Here is a 24,117-nt window from a genome sequence, read left to right on the forward strand (position 1 = left end):
GGAACTGAGGCGTGGCCAGCCAGTGAGGTTTCTGAGCAGACTAGCCCCCGAGCCAGGAGGGCACTTAGAGACACAAGCACATATCACCAGGTGCCAGGTCCCCGTGATTTTGTTCAAATAATACTTCTAGAACACTTAGTTATGCAAAAAAAATATTTATATTTCCACCAAAATTCAGTAGCCTCGGAGCTAGTGGGAGTGGCTGGAAGGGTCCCCTACTCTGCTGTGCCAGCCTTCTGCCACGTCTGGGCCATCAGTGGGACTGGAGGACCTGCAGGGGCAGGTGATCTTTCTCTGTGGCGTGGCTCTTCCCAGGTTTAGAGGTTGGGTTCTTTTCATAACCTGTGAACAGAATGAGGAACACTGTGGCTTTGCCCTTGGTGCATCCCCTGGCAGTAGGTGCCAGGGAAACAAGAAAGGGCCACAACACAAAAGACTGCCATGTTCTGAGTATAACAGTCAATCCTGCAGTCCCATCTCCCCACTTTGTTCCTGTTACCAGAATCTCCTGAACCCCTTCCTTGGGCTATTCACGGTCTCACCACAGGAACGCAAAAGGCCCCAGAGCTGACAGGCTCTATCAGAAACTGGAAGATCTGAGACATGCTGAAGAACAGGGAGAAAAGAGGGAACCCTTCTTTAGTGTTGGGGTGGGTAGAGACACCCTGAGAAAAGGAGAGCACAGAGAGAGACAAGAAGGTGTCAAGGAAGCAAAGAACAAAGAGTATCACAGTGTGAATGGCCACCGTGTTGACAAAACCCTGAGGAATGAGTCAGACAACCGCTCTGGGCCTTGAGCTCCATGCTGAAGACTATTGCACCCTCAGGGGCTGTGTAGTGGGGGCCCTGTGATGTCCTTGTCTACATTAGCCAGAATGGAGTGAGACAGACCTGAAGCAGAAAGCTTTGTCTGAAGGTGGAGGTACATGCTTGTAGCTACTGAGACACCTTGCAATGGGTACAGAGGTGCAAGGGTAAGGGGATGACTGAGAGGCCAAGGACGTCAGCATCAGGTAGGAGGGGTGAACAGAGATCCCCCATCTGGGTGTGAAGAGTGGAGCTATGTACATGCTGCCTGCTAGGCCAACCCCAAGACTGTGCAGTTAAGCTGGCACAGCAGGGTTTGGGAGTGGGATTTGGGTATGGAATACCTAGACCAGATGGGGGACAAAATGATTCAGTATCCTGGCATGGCATGAAGGGGTAGAGAAAGTGGAAAGAAAGCCTTGGGGTGGGAATAGGAGGTAGGAAACCTGGAGGCTTTGGAGCAGCACAATGCCAGGAGCCTCCTTGAAACAGGTCACACGCAACTCAGGAGGGGAGTAAGGAGAGGGTCAGGGCATTTGGCAGGGAAGAGAGGGAAAACTGAGGAGACCCCCCTGAAAGCTGTGGAGAACATCCCTGGGTTGGGAGGGAGGAGTCTTGGAGGAGGCAGAGGGGTGGAGACAGGAAAGGTTAGTACTGTGCTAGACCAGAAAGACTAATGAAAAGGTCAAATGCCGTAGAGACTTACAGGAAGTGACGTGTGTGTGTGTGTGTGTGTGTGTGTGTGTGTGTGTGTGTGTGTGTGTGTGTGTTTTGAGACAGGGTTTTTCTGTGCAACGGTTCTGGCTGTCCAAGAACTCGTTCTGTAAACTAGGCTGGCCTTGAACACACAGAGAGGCCTCTGCCTCCCCAGTGCTAAGATTAGAGGCAGCGTGCACCACTACCATCTAGCAGGAAGTGATTTCTACTGTGGAGTTAAGAGGGCGGTGCTTATGCAGTGGTGGAAATCTCAGGGCAGGTAAGCTGGCCTCTCAAGCAAAGCAGTGACCCAGGGTGATGCCACCCCTGTGGTAGGCCAGGCCAGGATGGGGGCCTAGAGGGAACATACTCCCTGACTTAGTCCCCAGGCCTGGACAAAAGGTGTGAGCGCACAGCCGCTGAGCAGCCACACAGCAGGGCTGAGTCCCGCCCTGGCCTCTCAAAGGCTGTGTTGCCAGCAAACCCACAGCACATGCTCACAAGAACCAGGGCAAGGACTGGTCCCAAGCCTACTCACCAGGGCTGCTTGCCCCCGTCGGATCCTCAGACAAGGTGGGAAGGGTCTTCTCCCACGCAGCCCAGTTCACCTCCTCCACCCTGCAGTTGACAAAACAGCTCTAATGTTTGGGGAAAGCTAGCAGCACCTAGCAGCAGCCTTTGCCCTTGGGAGGGATCACCTCCCTCTCCCAGGGGATTGTACGGTGAGGAAGACGGAAGACGATTTTGTTTTATTTGTTTCTACCCTTCCCTAACAAGGCATTGGTCCACCCACATCCCACAAGCTCTGTCCTTGTGACGCTCGGATTACATACAGCCCCTAAGGTCAGATGTGTACAAGGAGAGAGAGGTGCCCTTTTCTCCAATTGTTCTCAGTGTCTGGGTTTCTCAGAGCAACCAGAGGCAAGGGAGTGAGATTAGGTGTATCTTTTTGTTTGTTTTTTGTTTTTGTTTTTCCAGACAGAGTTTCTCTGTGTAGCCCTGGCTGTCCTGGAACTTGTGGTGTAGTCCAGACTGGCCTCAAACTCACAAAGATCCTCCTGCCTCTGCCTCCCAATTGCTGGGGTTACAGGTGTGCGCCACCACTACCCACCACTACCCGACTGATCAGGTGTATCTTTGGGCTTCAGGTTCTGGGCTCTTTTGTGGCTGCTTGTCACGAATACGGCCCTCATCTTCTCCCTTGCTCAGCTGCTGCCTGTAAAGGTGTCGGCGGTGACTGGACATTAGGTACCACATTCCCTGTCATGGTGATTCCCTCTTCTCTGAACACTGAAAAGCTTGGTTACCATGGAAGGGGATATAGCTCCAAGATCAGACTGGAAGATCTATAGATGAGAGTAGCCATAGTAACCCCAGAATACTGGCTTCTTGGCCTGATAGAAGTCAGGAATCACCAGGGAGGGACCTTAAGTTTACACCACTGGTATGGCAGGGTTAGACAGGCTAATGCACAGGTGGCAGCAATGGGGCCAGGGAGTGGGGTCTGTGTCTCTTAGCTCCAGCATCCCTGATCTTACCTGCCCAGGTAGAGTACTCTGATTCTCCTCACTATCCTGGGCGATCCAGGCCCCGTCCCGTCCTGCCCACTTTGCTCACCTGAAGCACCAGCGCTCATCGGGGACACCGTCCCATCTGGTGCCGACTTTCAGCAGCCTCCCTGAGCGATGCCTCTTCCTCCTGCACCACCAGTAGCCGTTCTCCATCTCCAAGACAGAGATGGCTTTCTGGGGAACAAAGGAAACGAAATATCCTGGTACCCTGCCTGGAAAAAGAAGTGCCCAGCGCAAGGGAAAAAGATGCCCTCATATATATCATGTGAACTGGAATCTAGCTTGCAATATCTGATTTGTGGGGCATGAGGTTCCAGTTCTCTCAGAATGTCAATTTCCCCATCTATAAGCTAAGGAAAAGACACCTCGGGTAGTGTTTGTGACATGCACATAAGGAGTACTCAATAGTGACTTGTTCTTATGCACGTCGGACTCCAGACCATATCCCCTCTCTCAGGAGTAGGCCCACTCACACACATGCCAGGGCATCCCAGACCCCACTGGTGCCAGCACTTGAGGCTCAAGGAGGAAATGACCCAAGGACGGCAATAACATGACAATGGAGTCCAACCTTCAGGGCAAGGCTCTCCCTGGCCAAAACCTATGCAGCCTTTCTCTCATCAAGTAAGACACGTCTAATGCTTATGTAGAGGGCGGAGTCATATCAGACCTCCCATCTCTCTCCCCTCCACCCACATCAGTCTAACCATATTTTACATATGTGGAGCTCAGGAGGGGCCTTTGTCTTATTCTCTGTGGGGCTTGTCCTGCATAACCCTACCAGCAATGGGCATTCAAGACACACTTGATATTCAGGCATGGTGACTCACTGCACTCAAAAGCCTGAGGTAATCCCTGCACTCACAAGCCTGAGGTAGGGGGTTGCTGTGAGTCGGAGGCCAATCAGTGATAAACAGTGAAACTCTGTCTCAGTAATAATGCCAACGGATCATGATAACTGACTCAGTGAGCACCTACAAGGTGCCAGGCACCATCCCGAATACTTCATAGTGCTGAGCTCATATAGTCCTTTTAACAACCCTACAATGGAATGAATGGCTACAATCTAGAGGTTGGTCCGGCTGGGCTGAGCTCACGTGACTGGGTGCTGGGCCCTCAGCAGGGTCCCAAGGGTGAGAGAGGAGCGCCTCACGGGCGGTACCTGCAGCTTCCAGATGCTCCAGCTGTCAGTGGCAACGCTGTTGACGGTCTCGCTCATGAGGGCAATGAGCATGTTGAGCAGCAGGACGTAGGTGAGAAGCACATAGGCCAGCAGTAACAGCAGCACCACCCCACGGAAGCGCAGCTGCTCCTGGAAGGCCAGCTCGCCCATCCCAATGGTGAACTTGAAGAGTTCCAGTGAAGCATCCAGAATGCCCCCATATGGGACCTCCTCCTCTTCCCGGCCCGCCACGGGCTCTTCAGTCACTGTGGTGTTGTTACCGGCAGGGGCTTTAGGGCTTTGGGCCTCCCGGCTCAAGCTCACTAGGGCTGTGGGTAAGGGAGAGAGAGGGTCTCAGTCTGGGAGACAGGCAGGCAGGCTGCAGGGCAGGGGCAAGAAGAGGTATTTGGACCGGGGAGATGGCTCAGTGGGTAAAAGTGCTTGTGTTGCCAGCATGAGGTCCTGTGTTTGAATCTCCAGCACCCAGGCACAAAGCTGGGCATAGGGCTGGCAAGATGGTTCATGGAGTTAGGGTGTTTGTCGCCAAATATGATGACCTAAATTTGATCCCCATTTCTTTTTAATGGAAGAAAAGAATCACCTCCCTGTAAGTTGTCTGCTGACCTCCTCCCCCAACACACAAATAAATGTAATTTAAAATTTTTAAAGTTGTGCGTGGCTATAATCCCAGCATTGCAGGACAGAGACAGACAGATTCCTAGCACTCCCTGTCCATGCTAGTCAAAAACCAGCAAGCTTCCATTTCAGTAAGAGATGCCGTCTCAAGGCAATAAGACAGAGAACAGTAGCAGAAGACACCCTATATCCTGCTCAGGTCTCTCTGCGTGCACATACGTACGTTCACAGACCCACATGCACACACATGCAGGCCCTACACAGGAACACACATTCTCTAGAAGAGTCTTTACCTACAGCGAAGCCAAAAAGGAAAACTAAGTAGACCAGCAGGAATCGGAGCAGGTCGCGAAGAATGACCTGGAACACACAAGCCCAAGGGGAAGGAAGACTGGGTGAGTGACCCACAGTATACCAACCCCACACCCCGTAAGTCGGGTTCCTTTGTACACACTCCCCTCTCACAGACTGTGTCTGCACAAACGCAGGTCATTCTGAGCAGCGGGAGCTTTTCAAAGACTCTGCCTCCAGCTCAGATGAAAGTGGGTGAAAGTGCTTGCCCGCAGGCACGTGAGCCTGACTTTGATCCTAACCGCTGAGCCGTTTCTCCAGTCCCTCTTTTACCAGAATTTTAAAAACCCCAGGCACCCCCTGCCACCTACTCCCTCCTAACACTTGAGATCCTTGGTGTTGCTGTCTCAATGGCTGTCTCCTGGCTGTCAAAGCACTCTCCACTGGTTCTGGCTCTGTGCCTCCCTTTTACTGTTCCCTCTGAAGAGTTCGCTTCCTCCTCCACTCTGAGGTGACTGACTCATTCTTCCAGGTCACCACTAAGGACTGTGGGTCTATCTCAGTGGTAGGTGCTTGCCTAGCTTGTATGAGGGTCCGGGTCCCATCCTCTACACTGCATAAAAAGAAAACTTAAAAACTCCCTCTTCAGCCAGGCATGGCTTTAATTCCAACACTCGGGAGACAGAGGCAGGAGGAACTCAGTGAGTTTGAGGCCAGTCTGGTCTATAGAGCAAGTTCCAGAACAGCCAGGACTGCACAGAGAAACCCTGTTTCAACAAAACAAAACAAGATCCCTCTTTAGAAAGGGTTTTGTTTTGTAAACAACAACAACAAAAACAGCAACAGAAAAAAGGGTTTTGCACTCCAGCCCTCTAAAGTACCATCTGCCCAGTTCTTCCCCATAGCCTGTCCTGTGTGTTTCCTCTGTAGTCAGCAACATGCTGGGCTGTTTCCCTAGCAATTTCATTCCCCACACTGGAACATCAGCGTCAAAAGAGGAAGGACTCTGTTTTGTCACTGCGGTGTCCCCAATGCTTAGGACAGAGCCAGGACCACAGTGGGCACTCCTAAACACTTGTGAAAGAAATGGGTGCAAACCGATGCAGATGGCCTCATGTCCCATGGCTCAGACAAATGGATAAGTGCATATGAATATGATCTGCTCCTTTATGAAAGATGCCCATGTTCCTATGTGGACACCTGCCAACAAACATATATATATATATATATATATATATATATATATATATATATATATATATATGCATCTGCGTATGTGTGAAGACATCCAGGTATACACACCCACACCTGAAGTAATGTTGGGCAAGCTCTCTTCTGCTCAGGTTAGCTGTCGAGGCCAGCTCCTGCCTCATGGGGTCAAAAGGAGTCCTACTGGGAGGTGGTGTCCAGGCCACCCTAGTCTAACTGTACCTGGTCCACCCCCATCTCTCACCTTCTGGATCATGACACTGTAGATGCCTGTGTGCTGGAAGCCACGTGTGTAGTAAAGCAGGTTCAGCCAGCCCAGCACCAAGGACGACACTAGCAGGGGCAGGTACCATTCAGTCTCCACGAGACGTAGCACCTGGGACAGCACCGTGAGCAGAGCCTGGACAAGGCTGGGTGGGGACAAGATGTGAATCAACCTCCGGGCCACTTGGCAACAGCCACCATTGACTGCCTCTACCACCTCCAGTGGACTCCGTCTGTCTGGAGCTAGGTCAGTCATAGCCTGACCTCCACCCCGCACGAGTTACTCATACTCTGGGCTTCCCACTTGTAATACCTGAATCAGAGAATGTCTTCAAATATTGGGACACTACATGGAAACAGGTTCTACAAAGATGGGGGCGTGAAAGGACCCAGCCAAGCTCACCCACATCCAGGGTTCCCAGGTCTGGCACACACTCCTATCCTTGCCCCCTAGAACAACTTGGAGTCCTAAGTCCTGGTCTCTACCACCAGCTTGGAGCTCTCTACCACACCTGCCGCACCCAGACATCAGAGACAGTATAGGAAAGGAGACTCCCGTACAAGAGGACTTCAAAGTAGCTGTCGATGAATGAGATCCAGATGAACAGACGGCGGCGCCAAAAGTACCACAGCTGTGGAGGAGAGAGAGGTCAGAGAGGGTGACCCTTGCTCTTCAGTTCTAAGTGCAGCCAGAACGCCCCTGTGGCCTGGATTGCAGCTCCCCCATTTGTTTCACAAGTGTTTAGGAACCTGGCAAACACCACCCCAGGAGCTAAATCGGTAGCCTTCCCTGCTCCCTCTCAATATGTAGCCTGTGCTGGACAGTTTTATGTCAATTTGACATAAGCCAGAGTCATCTGAGAAGAGGGAACCCTATCTAAGGAAATACCTCCGTAAGATCGACCTGTAGGCAGGCAGGCCTGTATGTAGGGCATTTTCTTAACTAGTGAGTGATTGATGGAGGAGGGCCCAGTCCATTGTGGGTGGGGCCGCCCCTGGGCTGATGGTCCTGGCCCGTGTGGGAGTTTGTTTTCCCAGAAGTAAAGAGAGTATAGTTAACTCCCTGTAAAGTCCTGTCTTGCTTCAGTTGACTGGGAGCTACATAGGCTGGGGAAATAGGAAGGTGTCCTTACCTGGCCCAGTAAGAGGTAAATACCCCCAAGCAGAATCAGGATGTGGCCCAGCAGCAGCATGGATTCCCCAAAAGTCGCTTTTGATGAGGGAATAGCTGGCTGAAGAGACAGACACTCCCATAAGACCTAGAGTCTTGGGGCCCATCCCCAACGGCTAGCCGTCCAAAGACATCTAGGTTAAGAGATCATTCTGAGCCTGCGCTGTGGAGAGACCACTGAGCATCAGAGAGGACACAGGCTCTGGGGAAAGGCCCTGATTCCAGTCCCTTAGAAGCGTAGAACAGTTATTAGTACTGGGTTTAGAGCCATATTTTCTGGGCTCAGGCCATCTCTATCCCTGAGAGTTTTTATTACCTTAAGTAATATACTTAACCTTTCTATGCCCCTCCCTTCCCTCGGTAGGAAACTGAGAATGGCGGCCCTTCATCCCAGAGGTTAGTGTGAGCCATCATGAGTTAACATGTGCTAACCACTTAGACTTTTGACTCACATCTGGCAAGCATTCAGTAAGAATTCACTATCATTGCTGCCGTTACCCTGGGGGACTGTTTCCAGAAGAGCTCAGGGTCTTATCCCTCAGGCCACCTAGCCCTCACATCAGCTGTGGTAGGATGGGATGCTTCCACTTTTCACTCCAGGCTTGCTTCAAGCAGGGGTGCCCCAGGATGGCCCCACCCAGTTCTTGCCTTCTCCAGGGAAGGTTGGTGGTAGGCAACGATGGTGAAGATGAACATGTAGGCCAAGTAACAGGCGAAGTTGAAGAAGAATCTCGGGATGAGCCTCTCCCATTTCTCCTGCAGAAGCTTGTTCAGTGGCTCTAAAACCACCATGCGGTGCCGGTGCTGGGGTGGGAAAGGGAGAAGCAAAAGCACAATGTGGGAAGGGCGCGGCTGGCTAGATGGTACGACAAGCCCCCACTTCGCCGCAGGCTTCATGCAAGGGCTAAGGGAGATGGAGGGGAGCAATGGGGAACGGGTTTCCAGACCCAGGATCCCTGAAAGGTGCTTCCCACACGCCTCCGTTCCAGCCCTGTACTACGGCATGAAGGAAGGCTTGCCCTTTGTCAGAATCTCTAGGCAAACCCTGGGCTTACCGGGCTCTTGCAGTGAAAGGCAATGATTTCCAGCACCGAGTTCTTCTCCCAGCTGTCCACGGAGGACAAATCATACAGTGAAACCCGGACAGGACCGTAGCACCACTCAGTGAACTTTCTGGAAAGGGGCTGGTACAGTCCTGAGAACTCCCGCTGCAGAATGTGCCTGAAAATCTACAGGGCAGTCACATGAGTTCACCTGCTAGTCACCCTCCCTGTTGCTGGGCAACGCTGTGAGCCCCTGCAGAGCACTGAAGCTCTAGCATCTTTCAGCTCTTCTGTATGCCCAACCCAGGATGAATTGTCAGGTTTACATTCCCACACACGCAGAGGCTGACAGGCAGCTTGGCTCTTTCTTCCCCAGTCCTACCTCCATCGATTTCTTTCCTGAGCTCCTCAGATAGCACAAAGATCCCAGCTGGGGACTTGAGGTCACTTGAAATCAGAAACCACCAGTTATGCATGTGTGTGCATGTCTGTGGTCAGGGTGCAGAACGCTTAACAGACAAGAAAGGGGTCCCGACTCCAAAACAGGTTAAGAAATCTTTGCTCACACATGAGGAGTGAGGACAAGAAGGGTGCAACTTACATAGGCCATAGAACTTTGCCTTTTTTAATTTTTCAAGGATTTATTTATTACGTATACAGTGTTCTGCCTGCATGTATGTCTGCAGGCCAGAAGAGGACACCAGATCTCATTATAGATGGTTGTGAAGCACCATGTGGTTACTGGGAATTGAACTCAGGACCTCTGGAAGAGCAGGCAGTGCTCTCAACCTCTGAGCCATCTCTCCAGCCCTAATGCTTACTCTTTCTACCAAAAGTACTTTCAAGCCAATCAGTTTTAGACATTAAAAATGAAACCAAAAGGGTTGAAGAGATGACTCAGTGGTTCAAAGCTCTTGTTAGTCTTACAGAGGACCTGATTTGGTTCTCAGCACCCACATAGTGGTTCACAATCACCCACAACTCTAGTTTTAGGGTATCTGGGAATATATATGAGTAATTAGTTATCTAGATTAGGTCAATAGAGATGGAAAGACACACTCTATGTGTGGATGACACCATCCCATAACTGTTATCCTGGGCTGAATAGAAAGGAGAAAGCAAACTTCACACCAGCGTTCATCTCTCTCTGCAGCTGCTTCATGGTCCTGCTGTCTTGCCTTCCCTGCCATGGGGGCCAGCACCCTCAAAGTGTGAGCCAAATAAACCTTTCCTTAAGTGGTTTCTGTCAGGTGTTTTGCATAGCAGCATGGAAAGTAACTAATATACATATGTAGCAAGTATATAAAATAATGGTGCCAGAGGAATGGCTCAGCAGTTAAGAACACTGGCTGCTCTATAAGGACCCAGGTTCAAGTCCCAGTACCCACAGGCAAAATATTCATACATATGAAAATAAATGATTTTAAAGAAATATTTATTATATATAATATATGATTTTTTAAAAGATTTTGTTTTTTCGAGACAAGGTTTCTCTGTGTAACAGTCTAGCTGTCCTGGAACTAGCTCTTCTTGACCAGGCTGGTCTCAAAATCACAGAGATCTACCTACTTCTGCCTCCCAAGTGCTGCAATTAATGGCATGCGCCACCACCACCCAGCTTTTTTTGTTGTTTTTGTTTTGTTTTGATTTTGATTTTTTAGGATTCATTGGACTGGAGAGATGGTTCAATGGTTATGCTCTTCCAGAGATCCTGAGTTAAATTCCCAACAACCACATGGTGGCTCACAACCATCTGTAATGAGATCTGGTGCCCTCCTCTGGCATGCAGGCATACATGGAGGCAGAATGTTGTACACATAATAAATAAATAAATAAATAAATAAATAAATAAATAAATCTTTAAAAAAAAAAGTTAGTCTTGAACTCCTAGCTCAAGTGATCATCTTGATTCAGCCTCTCAGGTAGCTGAGACTACAGACAACCATGTCAAACCACAAGCATACAAATACTAAATTCTATATATCAGAAACATAGAGAACAACAAAAAAACTACTACCATTCTTTTCTTTCTTTTTATTGATTGATTGATTGATTGATTGATTCTTTGTTTTTTTTGAAACAGGTCTCACTCTTTAGCTCTTTGCTGGCCTGCAACTTGTTATATTGACCAGACTGACATAGAATTCATAGGGAACTACCTGCCTCTGCCTCTTGAGTGCCAATATGCTTTTTAAAAATTATTATTACTTATTTTTATGTATCTGTATGAGTGTCTGTGGATACGCCCAAAGAAGTGAGAGAAGCTGGCTCCCTGAAGCTAGAGTTCTAGGAGGCTGGGAGCGGCCTGATGTGGGTGCTGGCCACCAAACTCAGGTCCTCTTCACTGCTGAGCCATTTCTCCAGCCCCAACCATGCAGTGGAGGAAGATGGGAATGTCACAGTAGATAAAAGCTGCAGAAAATCGAATAGCAAGTTATACAAAATCTAGAAAATAGGCTATTGTGTTAGCGTGAATAAAAATGTCCCCTAGAGACTCGGGTGTTTGAATACTTGGTCCTACCGAGTCGATGGTACTGTTTGGGTGGGTTAGGAGGTGTGGCCTTTCTGGAGGACATGCTGTAGGTGGACCTTGAACTTTGAAAGCTATGTTGCATTCCCAGTTCGTTCTTTCTTTCCTACTTGACTGATGAGCTCTTCACTTGCTATTCCAGCCACCATGCTTGCCTGCTGGCACACTTCCTTGCCCTGGTGGGGATGGACTCATGCGTCTGGAAACTTAAGCCCAGATACACCCTTCCTTCTCTAAGCTACCTTGACCATGGTGTTTTATCATAGCAGCAGAGCAATAGCTAATAGCTAATAGTTATCTCCCAGATGCTGGAGCCATCACTCAGTGGTTCCGAGTCCTTGCTGCTTCTCCAGAAGATCCAGGTTCAGTTCCCAGCACCCACATGAACGTTTATAGTCATCTGTAATTGCACCCTCTTTTGGCCTCCACAGGCACCAGCCATTCTCCCAGTGCACAGATGGACATACAGGCAAAATACTTGCGCACATAAAATAAAAATAATCTTTTTGTAAAACGTTGTTTCTTGGGAAGAGGTAGTCCTTTGGCACCCTGTGAGCCTTCAGGGTACTAATGGATAGTTTGAAACCTGCAATCGCACCAATTGTCCGGTTTAAACTCAGTTGAACAAGACAAAACAAAAAGAACTGAATGTGAGAAAGGAATGTAAGGGGATGACAGGAAAGCGGGGAGATCACGAAGGGCCCAGGGCGAGAGAGAAACCGGAATGCGTTATATACTTATAGGAATTGTCTGCTCAGGTTCTGCTGCAGCTGAGAGAGGCAGGAGAGGGACAGCACTCACCTCGATTTTGCCTTCTTTGGCAGCTAGCTTCAGGGGCGTGAGGCCTTCATGGTTGCAGATATCCTCGAGCTGCACGGTGGGGCAGAGGCGGACCCCCACTTGGAGAAGCCCGTCGTACATGTGGATCACCAGCGCGCTGTTCTCCGGCGAGTTATCTGCAATCATGACCAGCGCGTGCAGGACCGTGTTGCCTAGGGAATCGGCGGCCTCCAGGCTGGCAGGCTGGTGTGGATTCTCCAGGAGGTAGGTCACCACATCCCACTGCTTGGTGCATGCAGCCAGCGACAGAGGTAGCTCGCCTGCGGACCAAGAGGGAAGCTTGAGCTTCTGCTTCCACCTCACCACTGTTCCTGCAGATCAGGAAGAGTGAGAGGCAGACGGCCGGCTGCCCCTCCCCCTTGCCTCTTTCGTTCTTCTTTGAAAGAGTCAGCTCACTACCCCGTAATGCTAATTCTTCTTGATCAGCTTCATTTCGATTTAGTAGGGTTTTTGGTCTTGTTTTGTTTTTTTAGCGGTGGCAGTGGGTCAGGTCTTGTTGCTGTTATTTACAGCAATAACATTGGATGTTTTGGGGAGAGTGTTAAAAATGGAACCCAGGGGGACAGGACAATAGCTCACTTAATATAGTGACTGCCACAGTAGGATGTGGGGTCACCTTTAATCCCAGCACTTGGGAGGTAGAGGCAGGTGGATCTCTGAACCTGAGGCAACCATGGTCCACAAAGCAAGTTCCAGGACAGCCGGCGCTACACAGAGAAACCCTGTCTCAAAAAGAGCACAAAACAACAGTAGCAACAATGACAAAAAAAGACAGAGAAAGAGGTAAAGGCACCTAAAATCAACTTCTGGCCCCCACACTCATTTGAACACACATGTAGAAGTATTAAGATATACACTACAGGGCTGGAGAGATGGCTCAGAGGTTAAGAGCACTGACTATTCTTCCAGAGATCCTGAGTTCAATTCCCAGCAACCACATGATGGCTCACAACCATCTGTAATGAGATCTGGTGCCCTCTTCTGGCCTGCAGGCATACATGGAGGCTGAACATTGTGTACATAATAAATAAACAATTTAAAAAAAAGATATACACTACACACACATAATTTTAAAAGGTGAACCCATGCATGCCAACCACATGCTCCACCACTGAGTTACACCCTGAGTCTGTATGCTCAGTCTTAGCACAATCCAGTTCTTGCAGCCCATTCTCTCCCCTGTCTGAACGTGGATACCTGCTGAGTTTCCCTGCCTAAAAGGGGACTAAGTGAGCCAGACAGTGGTGGCACACGCCTTAATCCCAGCACTTGGAAGGCGGAGGCAGGTGGATCTCTGTGACTTCGAGGCCAACCTCATCTACAAGAGCTAGTTATAAGATAGGCTCCAAAGCTACAGAGAAACCCTGTCTCAAAACACCAAATAAAAGGGGGGGGGGAGGCGGACCTAAACATTCTTTAAACAAGTTGTAATTTAATTAGTCTGGTTAGAAACAGACAGACTGGGGTTCAATGCCGACTCTGCCAACCACTAACCATGTGTGTGACCTTAGACAAAGCTTTACATATTCTGCATCTCACCATATCTAAGAAAAGCTCTCTCACCAAAATAGAAACAAGTTCCTTGGTGCTTTTGGAAGAAGCGGCCGCAGGCTCGAGCATGCACATCCGCTCCGTTCTCTACCAGCAGCTTCACGCACGACAGGCTCCTCTTCTCTATGGCAATATGCAGCGCACTGTGGCCACGATAGAAGTCATCGGTGCACTGGGCATTGACGAGGGGCTGAGGGTTGCCAGAATTCCTGTCAATCTGCAGCAGGGGCAGGATGCAGGCATTGACCCCGTCCTGAAGGTTCAGCACAGCCTTCATCAGGCATGTCTTCCCCGTGGAGCCCTCTGCAAGGAGAGAGGGGAAGGCACAGGCAATGTTCAGACCCAGCAAGGCTGGACCGTCTGCCAGTTTGTCTGCCTAGCAAACCTAGAATCCAGAGTACCTCATGGAAGGATATAGAAAGATCACTGCTTTATGCAACTGGTGAGAACACACTTGGCTACAAGATATTAAGACTCCAGAGTATGGGCATTAAAATACCACCAGGCATAACTACAATTTCTGCCTTAACACCAAGTTTCTTTTTTTTTAATATTTACTTATTTACTATGTATACAATATTCTGTTTGTGTGTATACCTGCAGGCCAGAAGGGCACCAGGCCTCATTAAGATGGTTGTGAGCCACCATGTGGTTGCTGGGAATTGAACTCAGGACCTTTGGAAGAGCAGGCAATGCTCTTAGCCTCTGAGCGATCTCTCCAGCCCCAACACCAAGTTTCTAAGACGTAATTTGATACATATGTAACACTATCTGTGTGGGGTTTTGGTGGTGGTGGTGTGTGTGTGTGTGTGTTTTGTTTTGACACAGGGTCTTACTTTATTAGTTCTGGCTGGCCTCGAACTCACAGAGACCCACCTGTCTCTGCCTCCCAAGTGCTGGGATTTAAGGCATGAGCCACCACACCTGACCCTGTGACATTCATTGTCTGTCCATGAATATCCAGGTCAGGGTTGAGGATATTGGGTCTGAGCTCCAGCAGCACATACAGTCAGTCACAGCAGCAGCACGTGCCTGTAACCCCAGCACTTGGGAAGTGAAGACAAGACCAGAAAACCAGGTCATCCTCAGCCCCCATAGCTGAGGCCCAGCTTGGGTTATATGAGACCCTTATTAAAAAAAAAAAATCCAGTGCAGAATTTGCAAGTGGCTCCCTCACTTAAGGACTCTGACTCCTTCAGTAAGTGACATGGCCTCTTTTAACCTATTTTCCTTTTTGTTGAAAGGAGATATCCTAGGGTTATTATAAAAAGTTAGGAGAATAACATAAACAAAATGCTTAGCACACAGAGGGCCAGCACGTAGCAAGCTGAGGTCTCAGGCTGCAATCTGAGCAGTCATATGCAGGCACTGTTTGATGATATGTCGGTCAGTCTCCCCGCAGATCACCTGCACCATGAAGCTAGGCATGGTGGCACACGCCTTGCGGCACTCAGGAGGCTAAGTCAAGGCTGGCTTACGTAGGGAGTCCCCATCTCAACAATCAAATAAATGAGATGTATCCAGTGGAGAGGAGAGTAGCATATTACAGATTATTGCATGTGGCAACACTTTTAAGTACCTAACCTTCTGGATGAATCTGAAAAGATGCCAAGCCGTGAGCAGTGGCCCAAGATGACAGGCTGTTTTTTTTTTTCTTGGCCTTATACATTTCTTTACCATTTGAATCTTCTACAGTACATTTTTTTGTCAATTTGTTTTTGTTGTTGTTGTTGTTGTTTGTTTGTTTGCTTGTTTGTTTGTTGAGACAGAGTTTCTCTGTGTAGCCCTGGCTGTCCTGGAACTAGCTCTGTAGACCAGGCTGGCCTCGATCTGCCTGCCTCTGCCTCCCGAGTGCTTATTTTATAGTGCATGCAGTCCCATGAAGGCTAGGAAATGGCATCGGATCTCCAGGAACTGTTTTTATAGATGGTTGTTAGCTTCCACGGGAGTACTGGGAATCTAAGCCAGGTCCCCTGGAAGAGCAGTCAGTGATCTCAACCACTGAACCATCCATCTCTCCAACCCCAAGAACAGCACAGCTGCCTCTCTGACCCTAAGCATAAAGGCCACCAAAGGGTAAGGGGCTACCTGTGTACGCTGAGTCAGTGAGGTACTTGCTGGTCCGGCACAGGTATTCTGACAGTCCAGCCAGCTCCTCAGGGACACCCCGGGAGACCACACTGAAGAGTCGGTCGCGGTCAAACCGGTTTGGGTCCTGCTGGCTGTGGAAGATGTGTTTGGTGACTCAGGTTGGAGAAAGGCCACAACCCCTTCTGCATGAAGCTTCCTCCTTCACGGAAGTACTGTCAGTACTCCTATAGCAGCCCTACACCTCAGGTCACACAGTAATTCTTTGGAAGGCCTTTCCTAAGGCACCAAAAGTTCAGACTCCTTGAGAGGCGAAGAAACCGGTTGGGACATTACCCTGCTGCAATACTGCGGCCCTGCTCATCTCGGGCAATTTTCAGTGTCAAGTGCATCATCTCTCAAGAGACTTGTGATTCCACAGGAGTCATCCCAGCTCCCACGCCTCATGGTGGCCCTCGAACGTTCGCATGGGTCTGGACAGCATTGTGTGAGGTGCCTGCAAACTAAAGGCTGCCTGCATCCCTGCCCTTGAGGCTGAAGTGGAAAGGAGGATGGAGTCAGAGCTCGGCAGTAAAGTGTTTGCCTTGTTGGCATGAGGCCTTGGTTCATCACCAGCACCAGTGAAAAGGCTGAGACAGTATCTACTCACTGGTTAGAAGTCTGCACTAACTCATCTTTACTCCAGCCCTAAAGGCCGTGAGCCCTGCTCTCCCTTAGGCAAACAAGTAAAATAACTTAGCTAAAGTCCCACAGTGCAGAACTGGAGCACCATGGAGGCTGCCCCATCTCTAAACCCCAAGAGAGGGTCTCGGCTCTGCGAACAAGATGTTTCCCAGAGATAGACTATCCTGGTCACCCAGCACTAGATAGCATAAGCTGACCATGGTTTTACTGAGAAGCCGCACTTCCGGGAAATCTCTTCCACAGAGCCCAGAAGAGGCTTCCTGGGGCTCATCAGACATGCTCTGGGGTTGTCTTGTGATGGGGACAGTTGCTTAGTGAGTTGGCCCTATCTCCTCAAGTCACTTAACCTCTCTTAACCTATTTTGCTCCTTGAAAAATGGAAATATTCCAAGGTTATTATAAGGACCCAAGGAAATATAATCAAAGTGATTAGCCCATACAGTGTACCTGGTATAGTGCACATTAAGTCCCCAAATGTGTCTAGGCAGCCCATTCCTAGGCCGTGTCAGGATTCACAATGACCTGCCTAATTGTGGGGCCCCTAGAACTATGAAAAGAAGATATGAGGGGACAGAGGTCAAAATAAGAAAAGACAGCTACTCCATGATTTAGGGACTCTTGGGTCCCAGCTTAACATCTGTGGAAAGCTGGGCATGGTAGCACAGACCTGTAACCCCACCACTCATGAGGCTGAAACAGGAGAATCACCTCAAATCGGAGGCTAGCCTGGGCTAAGAACAAGAAAGCAAACAAGCTGATCTCCTGTGGAATGAGCTATCCAATAAGGACTGGTGACTCTGACACACAGGGTGACTAACGGGGTCATCTGCTCTTGAAGCCATACAGTCATGGTGTCTAAAGCCAGTCCCCACATCGGCAGTGCCACACAAGGATGTGTCTGCATCACCCTGGCTTGGTGGCACATGACCATGAAAGGCTCCTGTAAGTGCCCTTACACACTTACAGCCCTGTAAGTGGTCTGTCTGCTTGGAAATGATGGCCATTTAGACAGTGCTTCCTCCCACCAGGGCAGGAATCGAGAGGCAGAGAAAGGCCAGACTGGGGCTCCGAAAGACATCAGGGAGCCCATTCTAGCTCTATGAGGCCAGCCACACCACTAACAAACACCTCCCATGCACCTTTCTGTGCCAGCATAAATCTGGCCACAGTTCCCTGGCACAGACAACCTAGCGGGCCAAGGCTGGTGGCCAAATCTCAGGATGAGAAGGAGAAATAGGCTTTCTTGGCAGTCTTGCTGGCCCATGAGGATTTGATTCTGGGAACTCAGGTACAGTTTCCTAGCAGGACTAGAAGCAGTGCTGCCCCCCCCCCCTCCACTGAATTGACAGCGAGAACACAGGAAACTCAAAGCACAGATGACGATGAGCAAAAGCCTACTGTCCTCAGTTCTCAGGGTTCATGTTGCCTGAGCAACCACGCCAGCTTTGGAGCAAAGCAGAGATGCACTCAAGGCAGTCCCGGGTGCCTCTGTCTCTCCCTGGATGCACCATGGATCCAGCCACCACCTCAGCTACCACACAGGAACCTTAATAGCTGGGAGTCAAACATCAACAAGGGAATTTGATTGTCAGTTTCATACTTGGTATTGAATGGGAGTGTCCCTACCAAAACCATAATCTTGGCAAAAGGCCAAGTATGAAGACCATTCTGGAAGGAGTGACCCTAGGGAAGACAATGTGGGACTTAGGGGCCAACATAGCTAGGTGATGAGGAAGAGGCAGGTGCTGGATTGGTCATTGAGTGACTTTGGGGTGCTGTGTGGGAGCCTCTCTTGTCCCATCCCCATCTGCTGCCTTACCTGGTACCTAGTCCCTTTCGGTAGTTGAGATTCACTTTGATCTGAGGGGAGAAATTCCGGTCCTCGCCCTGGAATGGTGACTCCATGGGGGGTGGCTCATGCTTCCCTTGGTTCACTTCAGCACTGTCTTCCTGGTCTCCATCTGATGTCTCCAGCCTAAAAGCTGGGGGGCTGGAAGGTGAAGTCATCCTGAGAGAGGACGCTGCTCCTTACAGCTGGAACTTCTATGGTGATGGAGATGCCAAAGCTCTCATCCCGCAGAGGAGCAGACTTGGCCGGGACCTGTAGAAGGTGATAGGGAGAAGCTGAGAGTAGGAGCTGGGGAGGAAGCGCAGTAAATAGAGTGCTTGTCTGCCACGCAGGAAGTGCTGGCTTTTGTCTTCAGCAAAGCATAAGCCACCTGTGATCCAAAGCAAGATGCTGGAGAGATGACTCAGGGGTTAAGAGCACTGACTGCTCTTCCAGAGAAGCAGGGTTCAAATCCCAGCACTATAGGTTGGCTCATAAGCCCTCTGTAACTACCCCGGGGGATCCAGTATGTTCTTCTGACCTCCACAGCCCCCAGACCAGATACACACGCAGTGTACAGACACACACAGAAAATAAATAATTGATTTATAAAATATTTTTAAGAAGAGGTAGGGGCATCGGGCAGTGAGTGACCATGCATGCCTTTAATCCCACCACTTAGGAGGCAGAGGCAGCCCTGGTCTATAGAGCTAGTTCCAGGATAGCCAGGGCTACACAAAGAAACCCTGTCTCAAAAAACAAAACAAAAAAAGGAGGGGGAGGGAGGAGTAGGAGCAAGAGAATCAGAAGTTCAAAGTCATCCCCAGCTACATAAAGTTTGAAGCTAGCCTGTTCTACTCTACCTCAAAAAGTAAGAGAAAGGAAGGAATTGGGGGATAAGGAGATAGTTTAATCAGTAAAGTGCTTGCCACACAACCAGGAGGATCTGAACCTGGATCCCCAGTCCCCATATAAAAAAACAGACACTGAGGTATATCTTTAATTTCAGTAAGAAAAGGCAGAGACAAGAGACTCCCTGGGGCTCCCTGGCCAGCCAGTCTAGCTGAATTGGTGAGTTCAGTGAGGTATCCTGGCTCAAACAATGAAATTGAGCATGCTGAGGAAGACATTCCATATTTACCTCTGGCATCTACACACATCCATATCCACAGAAAAATAAAGAAGCTGGGTGGTGGTGGTGGTGCATGCCTTTAATCCCAGCAGTCAGGAGGCAGAGACATGCGGAACTCTGTGAGTTTCAGGCCAGCCTGGTCTACAGAGTTCCAGGACAGGCCCCAAAGCTACACAGAGAAAGCTTGTCTCAAAAAAAAGAAAGAAAGAGAGAGAGGAGAGAGAGAGAAAGAGAGGGGGGAGGGAGGGAGGGAGGGAGGGAGGGAGGAAGGAAGGAAGGAAGGAAGGAAAGAAGGAGAGAAGGAAGGAAGGAAGGAAGAAAGGAGAAAAAGAAAGAAAGAAAGCTCAAACCCCATTTGGGGGTGACCCCACCCTTTCTCTACGTGACATCAAACCCAGTGCCCAGTGGTTCAGACAGATAAAATGTCAGTTACCAGGCCAGGGCAGGTCGCTCAACCCTTTATTGCAGAACGGAAGATTCTCCAGTCGAACCATTGGCCTACCAAATCCCTCCTTTTGCTGCCAGAACAACTGAGGCTCAGAAAAGGGAAGCAATCTTCCACTTTGCTTTGCTTTATGTCGTGGTGTTCCTCTTCAGCTCTCAGGACCCAATTACGTTTCCTGTGTGACTCATGTCTGAGGGCATCAGATGCCACCTCTGTAGGGGCTTTAGGCTGGCGAGCTTTGTCTGCCTTCCCACCTTAGATGCCGTACTGGGCCTCGGGTTAACCGACTTAACCTCACCCTCTCTAGAAAACTGCAACCACAGCCACCATCACGTGAGATGGCTGGGCCCTAGTTAGAGCTGTGTCTTCCCCAGAGGGCAGAAACGGAAGGAAGGAGAGAATCAGAGCCGGGTCAGGGGTGGGAGAAGGGGGTAGGGAGCAGGTAGGTGAAAGAAAGATACCGAAAAGAACAGGCCTAAGAGATGAAGTGGCAGTGTGACCTGGGCCCAAACTGTTACAGGATCTCAGTACCCTCAAAGAATTGGATGGGGCATTTTCCACAACAGCCAGGGGACCTGAATGGCCACCTCTATCTTTCCGCCCACATTATGGCATGGGTTCTTGCAGCCTAACTTCTGTCCTCAAGCAAATCCTGGCGCCTGCTGCCTCTGACACCATTTTCGCTCCCCCTCCCCCCCGCAGCAACAACTGTCTTCCCGGCTTCTACCCTACCTCCTGGGATCTCCATTTTGGCAGCAGAGGAGGAGGCTTGGGGGCTCCAGGGAGCCAGATCCCATGCGGACCCTTACTCAAGCATGGAGATGCACGGAGAGCCACCCGATCACTCTCAGACTTCCAGACGCAGCCCCTAGGATATCCCGAAATTGCCAATCGACTTACCACGCAGGTTGAAGCTGAGGCGTGGAGGCAGCAGACTGCAGGCCACTAGGATCACCGAGCCTAGCGGGGCTCCCCAGCAGCGGCAGCGGGGATTGAGAGAGGAAGTGCAGCCGGGAGGGGCGCGGCCCGGCGCTGACAGCTGTGGGTTGCGGGAACCTCCGCAGCCGGCTCCGAGCTCTCTCTGTGTTGTCCACCCTCAACCTGTTCGCCGCGCACAGTGGACAGTGCGGGTTTAGCGCCGACCGGTCAAGGACCAGTGACTGGCCATCAGACTTATCATCTGGACCACTGGCCACACCCTGCGCTGGGGAGACACGCCCTGCCCCTTCGTCGGTGCACTTCCACCCCGACTCATGACCAAAGAAGCCCCCTGGGGCTATCAGAGGCAGTCCTAGGGTGCTGGGACCTCGGCTTGGGTGGGAGCTGGTATGGGTGTGGGATTCGTGCCCCAAGACACTGACCCCCACCCTCCCAGTTCTTACCATCATGTGCCCCCCAGAAGTCATGTGGTTCGTAACTGGCTGACCTATAAACGAGGGAGAGAAGAGTGTGTGATAGCCCCAGGGAGAGAAGAGGTTCAGTCTAACTTTTGTCCCAAAGAATGCAACTCCACCCATCTAGCCATATTTCCATCTAGGGAGAGATTTCCTCAGCGTCCTGACACCAGGGATCTCCAAGGCTCCAGTTATAAGGGCACTTCCAGAAGCAATCAGCAGGTGGGGACAGTGAGGCCAACAGGAGTGGTTGAAATTGTCAGCCTTCGTCCTGTCACGGAGAACAGGACCTCCTCCCGGGCCCCAATTTTCCCTTACTCCCCCTCCCCACTTCCCCGTTTTTCTCTAAGATTTCTGTCTTTGTTCCATGTCCAGACTTTTGTCAGAGTGGTCCAAATCACCAATTTCTCTCACCTGAGAAAGTTCCACCATCTCCAAATTTGTCTCTCACTCCTCATCTCATATCAACTAAAGTGGCCTCTAAAAATGTAAACCAAGGGCCAGCTTTAGTTTAGTGGTGGAGCACGTAATGGCGTGCGTAAGGCCCTGAGTATGACCTCCAGTATCAATAAGTAAAGAAAAACTAAATAACAACAAATAAATTAGTAAGTTAATGCCAAATCAGCCCACTCCTCCGCTCAAAGTCACTGTTAAATAGTACTTAGTATAAAATGCAAACTTTGGCCAGGCAGTGGCGGCACATGCCTTGGGAGGCAGAAGCAGGCGGATCTCTGTGCGTTCAAAGCCAGCCTGGTCTACAAGAGCTAGTTCTGGGACAGGCTCCAAAACTACAGAGAAACCCTGTCTCGAAAAACCAAATAAAATAAAATAAAATGCAAAACGTTGTCCAACAACCTGACACAGTCCAAAGGCCCTGCTCTGACTGACACTCCGCCTTCCCCATGCTACACTCCAGACCTGTGCCATCTGGTGTGGCAGTCATTAGCCACAGCAGCCATTCAGATTTTAGTTTAGTTTGCTATTTTATCCATAGTAGGGAGCTTCACAAGTGTCTGTAACTCTAACTCCAGTAGAAACCTTCTGGTCTCGGCAAGCACCGGGTATGTTCATAGTGCACAGATATACATGTAGGTAAAATACTTCCGCACACACACATTGATTTGCTTGGCACGGTGGTACACACCTTTAATCCAGTACTTGGGAGGCAGAAACAGGCAGATCTCTGAGTTCAAGGCTAGCTTAGGCTACGTAGTGAGTTCCAGGCCATCCGGAGCTACATAGTGAGATTGTTTCAAAATAATAACAATACCCATTGTTAGTAATGATAACATACTTAGCGAGCGCTCATTGTGTCAGACACCACACTAAATGCTTTGTGTGTAACTCTTAGAACAAGCTTATTTCACAGATGGTGAGACTGAGGGTGGGCAAGGGTAGGCACCCTACCCAAGACCACAAGGCTTTGTGTGTAACTCTTAGAACAAGTTTATTTCACAGATGGTGAGACTGAGGATGGGCAAGGGCAGGCACCCTACCCAAGACCACAAGGCTTTGTGTGTAACTCTTAGAACAAGCTTATTTCACAGATGGTGAGACTGAGGGTGGGCAAGGGTAGGCACCCTACCCAAGACCACAAGGCTGGGAAGTGAGAAAGCAAAGATTTAAACCCAGAGCCACGCCTTTAACACTTATGCTGTCCAAGGAATGAGCATGTACTCAACATAGCAACACCTTCCAAGGCAGTTTATCAACCAAGAAGTATTCAGAGTGGCTTATTTGGTAGGTGGGGGGGAGGGCATCATTGTCCATTAAAGCAAACGTGGAGACTGTCAAGTGACATTGAGAACTGAGCAAAAGGGGGTTAAAGAGATGGCTTAGCACTTGCAGAGACTGGGATTTGGTTTGCTGGACCCACGTAGACAATTCAGAGTTGCCTGTAACAGATGCCTTCCACTGAACTCCTATGGTCCCTATACTCGCACATGCGCTGACTCAAACCAAAACACATAATTAAAAATAAAAATAATTTTATGAATCTTTGAAAAATGAAAATAGAGGGGTTAGAGAGTTAGGCTCAGTGGTTTAAGAGCACAGGTTGCTCTTGCAAATGAACCACATTCAATTCCTAGTATTCATATGATGGCTCATGACCATCTACAATTCCAGTTCCAGCGGCTTCAACGTGGTCTTCTGGCTTCCATGGACACCAGGTGGACACATGGTGCACAAACTTCCATGCAGGCTCTCATTATAAAATAACATAAATTCTTTGAAATGAAAATTGAGCAAACAAACACTCTTGTAGCCCAAGCTGGGACAGAAGGATTGCTGTGAGTTACAGGCTGACTTGAGTTACATAGTCAGTTCTACACTGGCCTGAAGTCCAGTGTGAGCCCTGGTCTCAAACCAACAAAAAAATGGACAAACCTTCAAATCAAATCCAGCTTACAGAAAGTCCTTGACTCATTAGCTGTTGGAGAAAGGTAAACCACACAATGTAAGTAGGCTATAGTGGTACACTCCAGAGGCTCCAAATAATAACTCTAACTGTGAGTTAGACACTAGCCTGGAGGGTTTCATGACAGTCAGGGCTATATAGAGATACTCTGTCTCGAAACAACAGGGACTGGAGAGATGGCTCAGTGGTTAAGGGCACTGGTTACTCTTCCAGAGGACCTGAGTTTGATTTCCAGCACCAACGTGGCAGCTCACAACCTTCAGTAACTGCAATTCCAGGGAAAATAATGCCCTCTTTTGACATCTGTGGGCACAAGGCATGTATATGGCGTATATACATACATGGAGACAAACACC

At 49.6% G+C, this 24,117-nt stretch overlaps 1 protein-coding gene across 3 annotated transcripts; it reads right to left on the minus strand.

Annotated features, from left to right (window-relative positions):
- Nucleotides 1-139: 139 nt before the first annotated feature.
- Nucleotides 140-21,282, minus strand: Trpv2 (transient receptor potential cation channel subfamily V member 2). Of its 3 annotated transcripts, none has more exons than XM_048448223.3 (15): nt 20,849-21,282; nt 18,363-18,644; nt 15,860-15,993; nt 13,784-14,074; nt 12,182-12,480; nt 8,863-9,036; nt 8,456-8,611; nt 7,770-7,868; nt 7,198-7,268; nt 6,617-6,782; nt 5,166-5,232; nt 4,237-4,565; nt 3,121-3,248; nt 2,042-2,121; nt 140-342 (listed from the first exon to the last, which is right to left on the minus strand). In XM_048448223.3, exons 2-15 carry the CDS (start codon nt 18,548-18,550, stop codon nt 254-256), a joined length of 2,271 nt encoding a protein of 756 aa, XP_048304180.1. In that variant the 5' UTR covers nt 18,551-18,644; nt 20,849-21,282; the 3' UTR covers nt 140-253. The 3 variants fall into 3 exon arrangements, with proteins under 3 accessions (XP_048304180.1, XP_048304182.1, XP_048304181.1); XM_048448225.3 differs by lacking the exon at nt 20,849-21,282 and adding an exon at nt 19,937-20,302; XM_048448224.3 differs by lacking the exon at nt 20,849-21,282 and adding an exon at nt 19,513-19,705.
- Nucleotides 21,283-24,117: the final 2,835 nt, after the last annotated feature.

The sequence above is a fragment of the Myodes glareolus genome, chromosome 9 (genome assembly GCF_982192425.1).
Source record: "Myodes glareolus chromosome 9, mMyoGla1.1, whole genome shotgun sequence".
Lineage (NCBI taxonomy): Eukaryota > Metazoa > Chordata > Mammalia > Rodentia > Cricetidae > Myodes > Myodes glareolus.

Coding starts and splice junctions, on each gene's coding strand:
- Trpv2 (XM_048448223.3), bottom strand. CDS start 18,550: ATGACTTCACCTTCCAGCCCCCCAGCTTTTAGGCTGGAGACATCAGAT. Junction 8,612..8,862: donor CCTTTCACTGCAAGAGCCCG/GTAAGCCCAGGG, acceptor TTCCCACCCCAG/CACCGGCACCGCATGGTGGT. Junction 343..2,041: donor GACGGGGGCAAGCAGCCCTG/GTGAGTAGGCTT, acceptor TTCTGTTCACAG/GTTATGAAAAGAACCCAACC.